Source organism: Rhinoraja longicauda, chromosome 2 (genome assembly GCF_053455715.1).
Source record: "Rhinoraja longicauda isolate Sanriku21f chromosome 2, sRhiLon1.1, whole genome shotgun sequence".
Classification (NCBI taxonomy): Eukaryota; Metazoa; Chordata; class Chondrichthyes; order Rajiformes; family Arhynchobatidae; genus Rhinoraja; species Rhinoraja longicauda.
Window position 1 is genome coordinate 111,065,245 of NC_135954.1, and position 16,007 is coordinate 111,081,251.

At 49.3% G+C, this 16,007-nt stretch overlaps 1 protein-coding gene across 1 annotated transcript in view; it reads left to right on the forward strand.

Moving 5' to 3' along the window:
• The first annotated feature begins 3,805 nt into the window (after positions 1-3,805).
• Positions 3,806-16,007, forward strand: part of LOC144610837 (TBC1 domain family member 20) — a 47,568-nt gene continuing 35,366 nt past the window's right edge. The window contains exons 1-4 of the mRNA XM_078429774.1: positions 3,806-3,982; positions 10,737-10,922; positions 12,284-12,364; positions 14,773-14,959. Of these exons, the coding sequence (XP_078285900.1) occupies positions 3,895-3,982; positions 10,737-10,922; positions 12,284-12,364; positions 14,773-14,959 (542 nt within the window). The 5' untranslated portion in view covers positions 3,806-3,894. The remainder of the gene's footprint in view (positions 3,983-10,736; positions 10,923-12,283; positions 12,365-14,772; positions 14,960-16,007) is intronic.

Below are 16,007 nucleotides of genomic sequence, written 5' to 3' on the forward strand. Positions count from 1 at the left end.
CTCTATCTAACTCTTTTTAAAATTAGTTCATTCATTCATTGGCCTCCACTGCCTTCTGTGGCAGAGAATTCCACAAATTCACAACTCTCTGGGTGAAAAAGTTTTTCCTCACCTCAGTTTTAAATGGCCTCCCTTTTATTCTTAGACGGTGGACCCTGGTTCTGGACTCCCCCAACATTGGGAACATTTTTTCCTGCATCCAACTTGTCCAGTCCTTTTATAATTTTACTCATTTCTATAAGATTCCCTCTCATCCTAAATTCCAGTGAATACAAGCCCAGTCTTTCCATCCTTTCCTCATATGACAGTCCCGCCATCCCGGTGATTAGCCTTGAGAACCTACGTTGCACTGCCTCAATAGCACGGATGTCCTTCCTCAAATTAGGAGATCAAACCTACACACAGTACTCCAGATGTGGTCTCACCAAGGCCCTGTACAACTGCAGAAGGACCTCTTTACTCCTCTACTCAAATCCTCTCGTTATGAGGGCCAACATGCCATTAGCTTTCTTCACTGCCTGCTGTAGCTGCATGTTTAATCAGACTCGGCTTGTTTTAGCACTCAGATGTACAATCCATGGGAATGGGAATTCAGATCAAAAGTCAGAAATGCAGGAAACACTCAGCAAGCCACTCAGCATCAGTGGAGAATGAATGAATGAATGAATGAATGAATGAATGAATGAATGAATGAATGATACTTTATTATCATATGTGACATGTCATAGTGAGATTCTTTGTTTTGCATATCCAAGGTATGCAAAGAGTCACCACTGATCGGACACCGACAAAGTTACAAACTATTCCATTTAGTCCCCAATGCTCTCGACAGACCCCCCACGCCAGGTCCCCCTTTATTGTCAGTGGTTAGATTTAGTTTTTAGTTTTAGTTTTATAGTTTTGGAGATACAGCGCAGAAACAGGCCCTTCGGCGCTCCGGGCCCACACCGACCAGCGATCCCTGCACACTAACATTATCCTACACACACTACGGTCAATTTTACGTTCATATGTGGAATTCTCTGCCTCAGAAGGCAGTGGAGGCCAATTCTCTGAATGCATTCAAGAGAGAGCTAGATAGAGCTCTTAAGGATAGAGGAGTCAGGGGGTATGGGGAGAAGGCAGGAACGGGGTACTGATTGAGAATGATCAGCCACGATCACATTGAATGGCGGCGCAGGCTCGATGGGCCGAATCGCCTCCTCCTGCACCTATTGTCTATTGTCTATATCAAGCCAATTAACCTACAAACCTGTTTGTCTTTGGAGTGTGGGAAGAAACCGGAGATCCCGGAGAAAACCCACGGGGAAAACGTACAAACTCCGTACAGACAGCACTCGCAGTCAGGATCGAACCTGGATCTCTGGCGCTGTAAGGCAGTAGCTCTGCCACTAAGCCACCGTGCCGCCCTAATAGTTAACGATGACTTTATTTCTCTCAAGAAATCAAGAGTGTTTCATTGTTGAATGTCACAAGGAATTGCAGATGCTGAAGTAACTTAGTGGGTCCGTCTGCATCTATGGAGAACATTTCGGGTCGGGATTAATTTTCATATGTACTGATAACGGAACAATAAGATTTTTACTTGCTGCACCTCACATAAATGCAACATAACGGATAAAAAAACACAAAATGCTGGACTAACTCAGCGCATCAGGTAGCATCTCCATGTTCTCCAAAGATGCTTTCTGACCTGCTGAATTACTACAGCACTTTGCATCCTTTTTTGGTAAACCAGCATCTGCAGTTGCTTGTATCAACACATGGATAAATATACAATAAACAAAGACACAATAAATTAATAACAGTAACACGAGATAACCATAATACTGGAAAAAAACGAAGTTCACGTGCAACCAAAGACACAGTCCATAGAAGAATATAGTAACTGAGCTTAGTGTTGTGTAGAGTGGTTCAAAAGCCTGATGGTTACAGTACGTGATGAAGCTGTTCCTGAACCCGGAGGTCACAGTTTTCAGGCTCCTGTACCGTCTTCCTGATGGTAGGAGCAAAGTGAGAGCGTGGCCAGTGTGGTGTGGGTCTTTGATGATACTGACGGCCTTCTTGAGGCTGTGCCTCCTAAAGATCCCTTTGATGATGGGCTGGTCAGTCCCTGGGATGGACTGGGCTGCATCACCACTCTCTGAAACCTTCTTCCGTTTCTGGGCGATCGAGTTTGTGATGCAAATATTCAGTTTGCTCACTACTGTACTCCTGTAGGAGTTTCTCCTCTTGAAATTATCGATACCGCCTGATCTGCTGGCAATTTTCAGCGTTTTATATTTTGATATTTACATCATTTGCAAATTTTCCCCTTTTTTCTTGAACGATAGTTTTGTGTTGTTTGCTGTTGAAGGCGCGGCAAAGTGCCGCAGCGGTAGAGTTGCTGCCTCACAGTGCCAGAGACCCAGGTTTGACCCTGACTACGGGTACTGTTAATCTGGTGTGTGTACGTTCTCCCTGTGACCACGTGGGTTTTCTCCGGGTGCTCCGGTTTCCTCTCACACTCCAAAGACGTAGAGGTTTCTCGGTTAATTGGCTCCAGTAAAAAAAATTGTAAATTGCCCCTGGTATGTAGGATAGTACTAGTGAACGGGGTGATCACTGGTCAGTGCAGACTCGGTGGGCAGAAGGGCCTGTTTTCAAACTGTATCTCTAAAGGTAGCTGGACTCCTTTCAGAAACATCTTCAGTCATAAAGTTTATTTTTGTTATTCTCCAAGGAGTTATTTGCTGTGTCAAACTCATAGTCATAGAGTGATACAACATGGAAACAGGTCCCTCGACACAACCTGCCCACACCAGCCAATATTTCCCCGCTACACTAGTCCCACCTGCTTACATTTGGTCCATATCCCTCCAAACCTGTCCTATCTATGCACTGTATTTGTCTAACAGTTTCTTAAACGTTGGGATAGTCCCTGCCTCGACTACCTCCTCTGGTAGCTTGTTCCGTACACCCACCACAAGCCCAGTCTTTCCAATCTTTCCTCATATGACAGTCCCGCCATCCCAGGGATTAACCTCGTGAACCTACGCCGCACTGCCTCAATTACAAGGATGTCCTTCCTCAAATTAGGAGACCAACTGACTATATACAACTGACTTTTCGCTTTCCACTGGGTGGGGTTTCCAGGATATAATATAATTTGGGTGCTGTGCAATGAAGAGCAATGCAAAGTTATTTTGCATTGTTTAATCACAAGTCACCAGCGGCTGCTGGTTTTGCCCCAGTTTTGCCCCAGTTCCCTCTCCATGGGACCCAGGCTGACCCGCATGGCCAAGGTGGGCGCCGGAGACTGACAGCGGCGTGAAGGAATCAGAGGCGGGTCTGGGCGCTAATGGGCGGGCTCTCTACCAATGGGAGAGCGCAGGGGCTGGACATGGTGGGCCCTCAACCAATAGGAAAGTGCAGCGGCGGGACTTGAAGGATCCACCCGCCAATGGGAGAACACAGGGGCGGGACATAGTGCCCCCCCTCTGCCAATGGGAGTGCGCGGGGGTGGGACATGGCGGGCCCTCCGCCAATGGGTGTGGGCAGAGGCGCTGACCGACGGGTCTTTCTCCAATGGGGGAGCGCAGGAGGCGGTACATGGCGGGCCCTCCGCCAATGGGCTTGGGCAGAGGCGCTGACCGACGGGCCTTTCTCCAATGGGGGAGCGCAGGAGGCGGTACATGGCGGGCCCTCCGCCAATGGGCTTGGGCAGAGGCTCTGACCGACGGGCCTTTCTCCAATGGGGGAGCGCAGGAGGCGGGACATGGCGGGCCCTGCGCCAATGGGACGGCGCAGGGGGCGGGACGTGGCGGCGCTGGTGCCGGGCGGCCGGCGGGGAGATGGCGGCGGCGGCGGCGGCACCGGCTGTTAACTAACCTCAGCGGCTGCGGCAGCAGTAGGATGATGATGACGAGCGGCCGCAGGAGCCGGCGGAGCAGTGTAACGGCGGCGGGTAGCGGCTCAAGCGGTGATCGGCGGGGCGGCGCAGGTAACCGGCTGCTCAGCTCTGACAGCGGTAACGGGCGGCATCTCACACCGGGGAAGGGAGGGGAGGGGAGGGGAGGGGAGGGGAGGGGAGGGGAGGGGAGGGGAGGGGAGGGGAGGGGAGGGGAGGGGAGGGGAGGGGAGGGGGTAGTGAGTGGGGGGGGGGGGTGAGTAAGTAGATGGGTGGGTAATGGGGAGGTAGTAGGTGGGAGGGGTAGTGAGTGGGAGGGGGTAGTGAGTGGGAGGGGGTAGTGAGTGGGAGGGGGTAGTGAGTGGGAGGGGGTAGTGAGTGGGGGGGTAGTGAGTGGGAGGGGGTAGTGAGTGGGAGGGGGTAGTGAGTGGGAGGGGGTAGTGAGTGGGAGGGGGTAGTGAGTGGGAGGGGGTAGTGAGTGGGAGGGGGTAGTGAGTGGGAGGGGGTAGTGAGTGGGAGGGGTAGTGAGTGGGAGGGGGTAGTGAGTGGGAGGGGGTAGTGAGTGGGAGGGGGTAGTGAGTGGGAGGGGGTAGTGAGTGGGAGGGGGTAGTGAGTGGGAGGGGGGTAGTGAGTGGGAGGGGGTAGTGAGTGGGAGGGGGTAGTGAGTGGGAGGGGGTAGTGAGTGGGAGGGGGGTAGTGAGTGGGAGGGGGTAGTGAGTGGGGGGGTAGTGAGTGGGTGGGGGTTGTTGTGGGTGGGTAGGGGGGTAGTGAGTGCGAGGGGGTAGTGGGGGGGTAGTGAGTGGGTGGGGGGTTGTGAGTGGGGGGTAGTGAGTGGGAGGGGGTAGTGAGTGGGAGGGGGTAGTGAGTGGGAGGGGGGTAGTGAGTGGGAGGGGGGTAGTGAGTGGGAGGGGGGTAGTGAGTGGGAGGGGGGTAGTGAGTGGGAGGGGGTAGTGAGTGGGAGGGGGTAGTGAGTGGGAGGGGGTAGTGTGTGGGAGGGGGTAGTGAGTGGGAGGGGGTAGTGAGTGGGAGGGGGTAGTGAGTGGGAGGGGGTAGTGAGTGGGAGGGGGTAGTGAGTGGGAGGGGGGTAGTGAGTGGGAGGGGGTAGTGGGTGGGAGGGGGGTAGTGAGTGGGAGGGGGTAGTGAGTGGGAGGGGGTAGTGAGTGGGAGGGGGGTAGTGAGTGGGAGGGGGTAGTGGGTGGGGGTGAGTAAGTAGATGGGTGGATAATGGGGAGGTAGTAGGTGGGAGGGGGGGGTAGTGAGTGGGAAGGGGGTAGTGAGTGGGAGGGGGGTAGAGGTTGGGTGGGAGGTAGGGGTAGTGTGGGTGTAGGGTAGGTGGGGTGGTAGTGGGGTGGGGGGTGGGTGGGGGGTGGTGGGGAGATGAGGGCATAGTGGGAGGGTGGGTGGGTAGTGGCGGACTGGGTAGCGGGTGGGGTAGTGGGTAGGTGGTTGGGGGGGATGGGGACAGTGGGAAGGTGGGGGGGAATGGGTAGATGGGTGGGGCGCTTGTGGGTAGGTTGGTGGGGGTATTGGGTTGACGGTAGTGGGTAGCTGGGTGGGGGGGGAATGGGTAGGTAGGTGGGGGTAGTGGGTGTGGGTAGCGGTGGGTAGGTAGGGGGGGTGTGGCAGGGTGGTAGCTGGGGGAGTAATGGGAATGGTCAGTGTGAGGGGGGTATGGGATGGTTTGTGGGGGAGTGGGTTGTTGGTGGAGGGGTTGTGAGTGGGTGGGGGCGGTGTTGGATGGTTTGGTGGTGGGGTTGAAGGGGTTAGTTGGGTGAGGGCTTAACTGCAGGGGTGAGGGGTTACGAAGGGGCGCCGTGCGTGGGTTGGACGGGGTAACCCCACTTTTCAAAAAGGGAGGGAGAGAGAAAACGGGGAATTACAGACCAGTTAGTCTAACATCGGTAGTGGGGAAAATGCTAGTCAGTTATTAAAGATGGGATAGCAGCACATTTGGGAAGTGGTGAAATCATTGGACAAAGTCAGCATGGATTTATGAAAGGTAAATCATGTCTGACGAATCTTATAGAATTTTTCGAGGATGTAATTAGTAGAGTGGATAAGGGAGAACCAGTGGATGTGTTATATCTGGACTTCCAGAAGGCTTTCGACAAGGTCCCACATAAGAGATTAGTATGCAAACTTAAAGCACACGGTATTGTGGATTCAGTATTGATGCGGATAGAGAACTGGCTGGCAGACAGGAAGCAAAGAGTAGGAATAAACGGGTCCTTTTCAGAATGGCAGGCAGTGACTAGTGGGGTACCGCAAGGCTCAGTGCTGGGACCCCAGCTATTTACAATATATATTAATGATTTGGACGAGGGAATTGAATGCAACATCTCCACGTTTGCGGATGACACGAAGCTGGGGAGCAGTGTTAGCTGTGAGGAGGATGCTAGGAGGCTGCAACGTGACTTGGATAGGTTAGGTGAGTGGGCAAATGCATGGCAGATGCAGTATAATGTGGATAAATGTGAGGTTATCCACTTTGGTGGCAAGAACAGGAAAGCAGACTATTATCTGAAGGGGAGATGCAACGAGACCTGGGTGTCGTGGTACACCAGTCATTGTCCCGCCCCCCTAACATCAGTCTGAAGAAGGGTCTCGACCCGAAACGTCACCCATTCCTTCTCTCCCGAGATGCTGCCTGACCTGCTGAGTTACTCCAGCATTTTGTGAATAAATCGATTTGTACCAGCATCTGCAGTTATTTTCTTATAATATTGAAAGTAGGCATGCAGGTGCAGCAGGCAGTGAAGAAAGCGAATGGTATGTTGGCATTCATAGCGAGGGGATTTGCGTATAGGAGCAGGGAGGTTCTGCTGCAGTTGTACGGGGCATTGGTGAGACAACACCTGGAGTATTGCGTATAGTTTTGGTCTCCTAATCCGAGGAAAGACATTCTTGCCATAGAGGGAGTACAGAGAAGGTTAACCAGATTGATTCCTGGGATGGCAGGACTTTCATATGAAGAAAGACTGGATAGACTCGGCTTGTACTCGCTGGAATTTAGAAGATTGAGGGGGGATCTTATAGAAACTTACAAAAGTTTTTTTTCCACACAGAGAGTGGTGAATCTGTGGAATTCTCTGCCACAGAAGGTAGTTGAGGCCAGTTCATTGGCTATATTTAAGAGGGAGTTAGATGTGGCCCTTGTGGCTAAAGGGATCAGGGGGTACGGAGAGAAGGCAGGTACAGGATACTGAGTTGGATGATCAGCCATGATCATATTGAATGGCGGTGCAGGCTCGAAGGGCCGAATGGCCTACTCCTGCACCTATTTTCTATGTTTCTATGTTAGAAGATGGGGGTGTTTAGAAGGGGGCGGGGACGGGTTAGAAAGTGGGTGGGGGGGCGATAAGGGAGCGAGGGGTTAGAAGGGGGAGGTTAGAAGCAGTTGGACAGGGGTGGTTGGAAAAAGGGGGGTGGGTAGAAAGGGTGGTTAGAAGAGTAGGGAGTGTTTTTGAGATGGGGACAAAGCAAGTAAACTTCTAGCCTATCAAGCTCGTTCAGTTGCTGCCTCCAGGCTGATTACTAAAATTAAATCACCCACTGGTGCTATTCTGTCTGATACAAGAGATATAAACAAAGCCTTTGCAAACTATTATTCCGATCTTTACTCGTCTGAAAGCCCCCCAGATATCTGGGACCAGGATCACCTTCTTAACAGTATACGCTATCCTGTACTTGATGAAATGGTTTCCAGCAACCTCGGAAGACCGATTTCACTTCTTGAAATCCAAGAAGCCATTAAAGCCATGCAAAATGGTAAATCCCCAGGGCCTGACGGATATACAGTGGAGTTTTACGACATTTTTTCATCTTCTAGGCCCCGAACTACAAATTATGTACAATGAGTCGTTCCAGAAAGGCCAGTTGCCAGAAACATTGTCTCAAGCCACTATTTTCTTGTTGCTTAAGAAAGATAAGGACCCGCTTCTGTGTAGTAGCAGAAGACCAATTTCTCTTCTCAATGTGGACCAAAAGATCTTGGCCAAAGTCCTTTATAACCGTCTTCGACACGTGGTCCCAGATTTAATATCAACGGACCAAACAGGCTTTATCCAGGGGAGGCACTCCTTTTTTAATACAAGGCGCCTGTTGGACATAGTTCATGCTCCAATTTCTGAACTCCCTGAAATTGTCCTCTCGTTGAACGCTGAGAAGGCCTTCGACAGGGTAGAGTGGACCTATCTTTTTTTTGTTCTTCAGAAAATGGGGATTAATGAAGATTTTATTTCATGGATTAAACTTTTATATTCAGCCCCTGTAGCTTCCGTTATCACTAATGACTTATACTCACCTTTCTTTCCCCTCAAACGAGGTACTAAACAAGGTTGTCCTCTATCACCGTTGTTATTCGCAATCGCCATAGAACCTCTGGCTATCTGGCTCCGTAGTGAGGTTAGGTTCGAAGGCATTGTCAGAGGGGGGGGGGGGGGTCACCCACAAAGTGTCTTTGTACGCGGATGATCTAATTTTATTTATATCTAACCCCAACTCTTCCGTTTCAGTTATTATATCTATCCTTGAGCAGTTTGGTAGATTCTCCGGGTACAAACTGAACATTCAGAAAAGTGAGCTTTTTCCGATAAACCCCGCAGCCACAAGAATGCCTCATTCACTTTTCCCTTTTAAGCGCATGGATAGTGGGTTTAAATACCTTGGCATTGTCATCACTAAATCCTTCTCCCATATTTTTAATGCAAATTTTCTCCCCTTACTAGAACGTTGTAAACAAGATTTTAACCGTTGGTCTACTCTGCCCTTATCATTGGCCGGTCGCATTAACCTAATTAAAATGGTTACTTTACCAAAATTTTTATACCTTTTTCAACATATACCAATATTTATTTGGGGAAGCTTTTTTTGTAAAATTGGACCAGACCATAGCTTCCTTTTTATGGGGAAACAAACCACGGCACATCAGGAAAGAGTATCTCCAGCGGTCCAAGTCAATGGGGGGGATGGGCCTTCCAAATTTCCTTAAGTATTATTGGGCATGTAATATTCAGAAGCTTCTCTACTTGTCTAATCTGGAAAACACTCCTCTTTGGGCACAAATGGAGCTGTCCTCGTGCCAGTACTCTCTTTGCTCTTTAGTTTGTTCAGGTTTACCGCTTACCTCTATTGCCTGTTCTATGCCCACCGTTACGCACACTTTAAAGATCTGGATGCAATTCAGGAGACACTTTGGTCTTACAAGGCCATCCCTGTATTCTCCAATACATCGCAATTATTTGTTTAAACCATCATGTTTTTACTTTTCAAACCTGGTTTGATAAGGGTATCAGAACTGTTAATGATCTGTATGGTGATGGGACCTTCTTGTCATTTCCAGAGCTGTCTGAACGGTTCAACTTGCCCCGATCACATCTATTTCGCTATTTTCAGGTCAGGCACTTCTTACAAAGGCAATTTCCAGAATTTCCAAGTCAGCCCACTTACTCTGAAATTGATTCTATTCTTCTTTTGAATCCCAATGCGCAGAGGCTGATTTCAATTATACACACTGAAATAGACTCCATTAAGCCTGAATCTCTCCATAATCTTAAGGTAGCTTGGGAACAGGATTTGGGGTTTGGCATGACGGATCGTACATGGGAAACTGTGCTGGGACTTGTTCACACTTCCTCAATTTGTGCTAGACATAGTCTTATACAATGTAACATTTTGCATCGCACGCATTACACTAACGCTAGACTAGCAAGAATATTTCTCGGCACGAGTGACGCATGTAACCGTTGTCGACAAACACCTGCCGACTTGATTTCACATGTTTTGGACGTGCCCCTGCCTGTCTAAATTTTGGACGGGGATTTTTAAATCCTTTAGGGATATATCCGGTATAGATATTCTACCCAATCCTCTTACAGCTCTTTTTGGTGTCCCTTCCGGAACTAATACCCCCCCCCCCCCCCCCCCCCCCCCCCCCCCCGATATCTAAAAGTAATTATGTCTTTTACTTCTCTTTTGGCTAGACGTCTTATACTTCTTAATTGGAAGCATGTATTGCCACCCACTCATAATAGATGGATCAAGGATGTGTTATATCACTTAAAGCTAGAGAAGATTAGATTCTCTCTTAAAGGTTCACAGGAAAGCTTTAAAGAAACATGGTTACCGTTTCTAAATTATGCAAAAACTTTAATGATTGTTTTAGAGAATGGGGATAAACCAAAGTGTTGACTGCTTATATGTCTGCCTACACTCTTCCTCCCTTGTCTGTAATCAAAATTTTGACTTTGTATTTGTTTTACTAATGTCAATGTTTATCTCTGCGTCTGGGATAGGGCGGCGGGGGGGTGGGGGGGGGGGGGGGGTGGGGGTGTCACCCATTCCTTCTATCCAGAGATGTTGCCTGTCTCGCTGAGTTACTCCAGCAATCTGTGTCTATGATCGGGTGATCGATAGTCGTCTAGTCGTCGTGGGCCGAAGGGCCTGTTGCCATGCTTTATCTCTGGACAGAGTCTTTTGTTTTAGTTTAGTTTAGAAATACAGCGCGGAAATAGGCCCTTCGGTCCACCGGGTCCGCGCCGACCAGCGATCCCCGCATATTAACACTATCCTACACCCACTAGGGACAATTCTTACATTTACCAAGCCAATTAACCTACAAACCTGTACGTCTTTGGAGTGTGGGAGGAAACCGAAGATCTTGGAGAAAATCCACGGGGAGAACGTACAAACTCCGTACAGGCAGCACCCGTAAACGGGATGGAACCCGGGTCTCCGGCGCTGCATTCGCTGTAAGGCAGCAACACTACCGCTGCGCCACTGTGACCGCCCGTGCAAAGTCCGGAGGTTCCGGTGACTTGTTCTGAGTGCAGACTCTGTCCTTCCGCAGAAATTGAATCAAAGAAAAAGCGGAAGCTGCTGGCCATTCACCAGGCTCTGAACGACGACCCGGTGGACGTCAGGACCCTGCGGCAGTGCGCGGTCAGTGAGGGCGGGCTGCTGAGTGATGAGATCCGCAGGAAGGTCTGGCCCAAGCTGCTCAACGTGAACGTTTACACCCTGCCTTCAAAACCCGGTAAGTCGGGGACTGTTTAGTTTTATTTTAGTTTACAGATACAGCACAGAAACAGGCACTCCGAGTCCGCACCGACCAGCGATCCCCGCAGGCTAACACTATCCTACACACACTAGGGACATTTTACATTTACGCCAAGCCAATTAACCGACAAACCTGTGCGTCTTAGGAGTGTGGGAGGAAACCGAAGATCACGGAGAAAACCCACGCAGGTCACGTGGAGAACGTACAAACTCCGCACAGACAGCACCCGTAGCCATGAAGCTGGGGAGCAGTGTTAGCTGTGAGGAGGACGCTAGGAGGCTGCAAGGTGACTTGGATAGGTTAGGTGAGTGGGTAAATGCATGGCAGATGCAGTATAATGTGGATAAATGTGAGGTTATCCACTTTGGTGGCAAGAACAGGAAAGCAGACTATTATCTGAATGGTGGCCGATTAGGAAAAGGGGAGATGCAACGAGACCTGGGTGTCGTGGTACACCAGTCATTGAAAGTAGGCATGCAGGTGCAGCAGGCAGTGAAGAAAGTGAATGGTATGTTGGCATTCATAGCGAGGGGATTTGAGTATAGGAGCAGGGAGGTTCTGCTGCAGTTGTACAGGGCATTGGTGAGACCACACCTGGAGTATTGCGTACAGTTTTGGTCTCCTAATCTGAGGAAAGACATTCTTGCCATAGAGGGAGTACAGAGAAGGTTCACCAGATTGATTCCTGGGATGGCAGGACTTTCATACTGGATAGACTCGGCTTGTACTCGCTGGAATTTAGAAGATTGAGGGGGGATCTTATATAAACTTACAAAATTCTTAAGGGGTTGGAGAGGCTAGATGTGGGAAGATTGTTCCCGATGTTGGGGAAGTCCAGAACAAGGGGTCACAGTTTAAGGATAAGGGGGAAGTCTTTTAGGACCGAGATGAGAAAGTTTTTTTTCCACACAGAGAGTGGTGAATCTGTGGAATTCTCTGCCACAGAAGGTAGTTGAGGCCAGTTCATTGGCTACATTTAAGAGGGAGTTAGATGTGGCCCTTGTGGCTAAAGGGATCAGGGGGTATGGGGAGAAGGCAGGTACAGGATACTGAGTTGGATGATCAGCCATGATCATATTGAATGGCGGTGCAGGCTGGAAGGGCCGAATGGCCTACTCCTGCACCTATTTTCTATGTTTCTATGTAGTCGGGATGGAACCCGGGTCCTCAACGCTGCGAGCACTGTACGGCAGCAACTCCGCCGCTCGCCACCGTGACGCAGTTGGGAAGGGGTTTCGGGAGATGGTGTCATTTGCATCCCTTGGCAAAAAAATGTAGGGAATTGGAAATGTTAGCGGGGAATTGGGTTGATAATGTGGCTTATCATTTCTCTTCAGGTAAGGATATAAGGGAAGGCCACAAAGACTACAACCAGGTCGTCATGGATGTACAGCGGTCACTACGCAGGTTTCCTTCTGGTAAGTCAATAGACAATAGACAATAGGTGCAGGAGGAGGCCATTCGGCCCTTCGAGCCACCACCGCCATTCAATGTGATCATGGCTGATCATTCTCAATCAGTAACCCGTTCCTGCCTTCTCCCCATACCCCCTGACTCCGCTATCCTTAAGAGCTCTGTCTAGCTCTCTCTTGAATGCATTCAGAGAATTGGCTTCCACTGCCTTCTGAGGCAGTGAATACCACAGATTCACAACTCTCTGACTGAAAAGGTTCTTCCTCATCTCAGTTCTAAATGGCCTACCCCTTATTCTTAAACTGTGGCCCCTGGTTCTGGACTCCCCCAACATTGGGAACATGTTTCCTGCCTCTAACGTGTCCAACCCCTTAATAATCTTATACGTTTCGATAAGATCTCCTCTCGTCCTTCAAAGTCTGCAAAGATTAACTCCTTGAAATACTTGAAACTAATCTTTGTCGCTCTGTGACCAATCTGACCTGAAGTATTGGAGGTTGACTTGGGGGGGTGTGGGGTAACTTTAGTTTATTTTATTTTATTTTAGCTTAGAGATCCAGCGCAGAAGCGGCCCCTACGGCCCAGCGCTGACCAGCGAGCGATCTCTGCACACTAGCACTATCCTACACACCAGGGACAATTTTTACAATTATTTTTAAAACAAAACCAATTAAGCTACAAACCTGTATGTCTTTGGAATGTGGGAGGAAACCGGAGCACCCGGAGGAAACCCACACGGTCACAGGAAGAACGTACAAACTCCTCACGGACAGCACCCGCAGTCGGGATTGAACCCGGGTCTCTGGCGCTGTAAGGCAGCATCTCTGCTGCTACGCCACCGTGCCGCCCTGATTGAAGTGTGTACAATGATAAGTGAGAAGAGCAGAACCTTTTTCTCCCAGGATGGAAATGTCAAAGACTAGAGAGCCTGGGTTTGTGAAAGGGGCAAAGATGAAAGAAGTAGTAACAAGAAACAGCAGGTCCCGGTTTCCATTTGTTTTTAAATAACGCAGTGTGCTGGAGTAACCCAGCAGGTCAGGCAGCATCCCTGCAGGATGTGCGCAGGTGACATTCTACCACTTTTCCAACCCGCTCCCACCTCTTTTCCATCTTTCTCCCCATTACTGCAATCAGTCCTTCTTACTACTTCTTTCATCTTTGCCCCTTTCACAAACCCAAGCCCTCTAATCTTTGACATTTCCATCCTGGGAGAAAAAGGTGTCCCGACCTGAAACGTCACCCAGACCACATCCTCCAGAGATGCTGCCTAACCGCTAAGTTACTCCAGCATTTTGTTTTCTATGCAGGGTCCGTTCAGTAGTCTGATAACATCGGGGAAGAAGCTGTTTCTGAATCTGGTCATGCGTGCTTTTAAGCTCTTGTGACCTCTGCCCATCTGGGGGGGGGGGGGGGGAAGAAGGAATGACCGGGGTGGGACTAGTCTTGTGTTGGCTGCTTTCCCAGGGGCAGGCAGTGTGGGTATAGATGGAATCAGTGGCGGGGAAGCTGGCCTTGTTAAAGTTCGATTCTAATAGACAGACAACAATACCATAAAGTGGTAAAACATTAGAGTCTTTATCACGCCAGAGTGTTTCAGCGGCATTTTTATACACCAAATACAATAGGTTTTTAGAAGTGATAACAGAACCAGACACCCCACACAGGTGGTCTTGCAAGAGGATAGGAGTTCAATGAATCCAGAACAAGGGGCCACAGTTTAAGAATAAGGGGTAGGCCATTTAGAACGGAGATGAGGAAGAACTTTTTCAGTCAGAGAGTGGTGAAGGTGTGGAATTCTCTGCCTCAGAAGGCAGTGGAGGCCAGTTCGTTGGATGCTTTCAAGAGAGAGCTGGATAGAGCTCTTAAGGATAGCGGAGTGAGGGGGTATGGGGAGAAGGCAGGAACGGGGTACTGATTGAGAGTGATCAGCCATGATCGCATTGAATGGCGGTGCTGGCTCAAAGGGCTGAATGACCTACTCCTGCACCTATTGTCTATTGTCTATTGAATCATCACCCACTATCACTGGCCATTGTCCGATGTCATTAATTCAGTCTATTAACATAAACACATCTTCCTGGTGCTCAACTTTAGGGCGATTGTAACGATTGTAACGAGGCTCAGTCTATCAACATAAACACATCTTCCTGGGGCTCAACCTTATGGTAATTGTTAGGCTCAGTCTACTCTGTGCTCTTCCTTTGTATCCGTTTCCTGTCCTTTGTAAGATTACAACACCCCTTCTGCAATCTCAAGCCGGCATCATTTTAATTTAGTGACAGTTCATCTTCATGTAGCATTTGGTCACATACACCTTAACCCTTAAATCCCCTTTTCTCCTTTACAGTCTGTGTGATGGAGTGCGCAATTCTCTGCTCTTTATTTCATGTATTACATTTTGTGTTACTCTCAGGGATGCGGGCTGATCAGCGAGCAGTCCTACAAGAGCAACTGATCAATGTCATCCTTTACGTCTTGCAAAGGAACAAGCAGCTTCACTATTATCAAGGCTACCACGATATCGTTGTGACCATCCTCCTGGTGGTCGGTGAACGGATGGCTATCGCTCTCATGGAGATACTGTCCTCCCATCATCTCAGGTGGCAGCTCGTTCCGTATACCCACCACCTCTTTGTGAAAATGTTGCCCCTCGAGTTCCGATTAAATCGTTCCCCTCTCACTTTAAACCAATGCCCCCTAGTTCTTGATTCTTCTGTCCTGAGAAAAAGACTATCGCGGCACAGTGGTGCAGCAATAGAGTTTCTGCCTTACAGCGGCAGAGACCCGGTTCGATCCTGACTCCCTATGACCGCGTGGGTTTCCCCCAACATTCCAACGACGTGTGGGTTTGTGGGTGAATTGGCTTCTGTAAGTTGTCCCTAGTGTGTGGGGTCGAACCAGTGTGCGGGTAATTGCTGGACGGCTCAGACTCGGTGGGCCAAAGGTCTTGTTTCTACGCTGTATCTCTAAAACGTAACAACTAAAAAAAAACAAAGGTAGACTACATCCTATCTTTGTCCCGCCCCCTCCCCTGACATCAGTCTGAAGAAGGGTCTTGACCCGAAACGTCACCCATTCCTTCTCTCCCGAGATGCTGAGTTACTCCAGATTTTGTGTCTACCTTCGATTTTACCAGTATCTGCAGTTTTTTTACCTACAACTAAAAAAACCAAAGCTATTCTCCTCATGATTTTATACGCCTTTATACCATCCCTCAGTCTGCCCAACTCCCTGTAACTCAAGCCCTTAAATCCAGGCAACATCCTCTCAGTCTTCTCTGCACTCAATAGTCGTTTATTTGTCACATACACATAAATGTGTAGTGAAATGAAACATTACCCGCAGTTGAACAATAAGACCAATAAGAATAATCAATAAAAATGCAATAACACATACAATCATAAACTAACACCAAACAAAAAGAAACATCCATCACAGTGAGTCTCCTCCAGTCCCTCTTCACTGTGATGGAAGGCCACAATGTCTTTTCTCTTCCCCTGCCGTCTTCTCCTGCGGTCAGGCTGTTGTCGTTGCCACGTCGGGGCGGTCGGGGCTCCCGACATTGAAGCCCCCGCTGGGCGGTGAAAATCCCGCGGCCTATTCCAGGCCGCGCCGGACGGTGAAAGGTCCGCGGCCGGCCGACCCAAG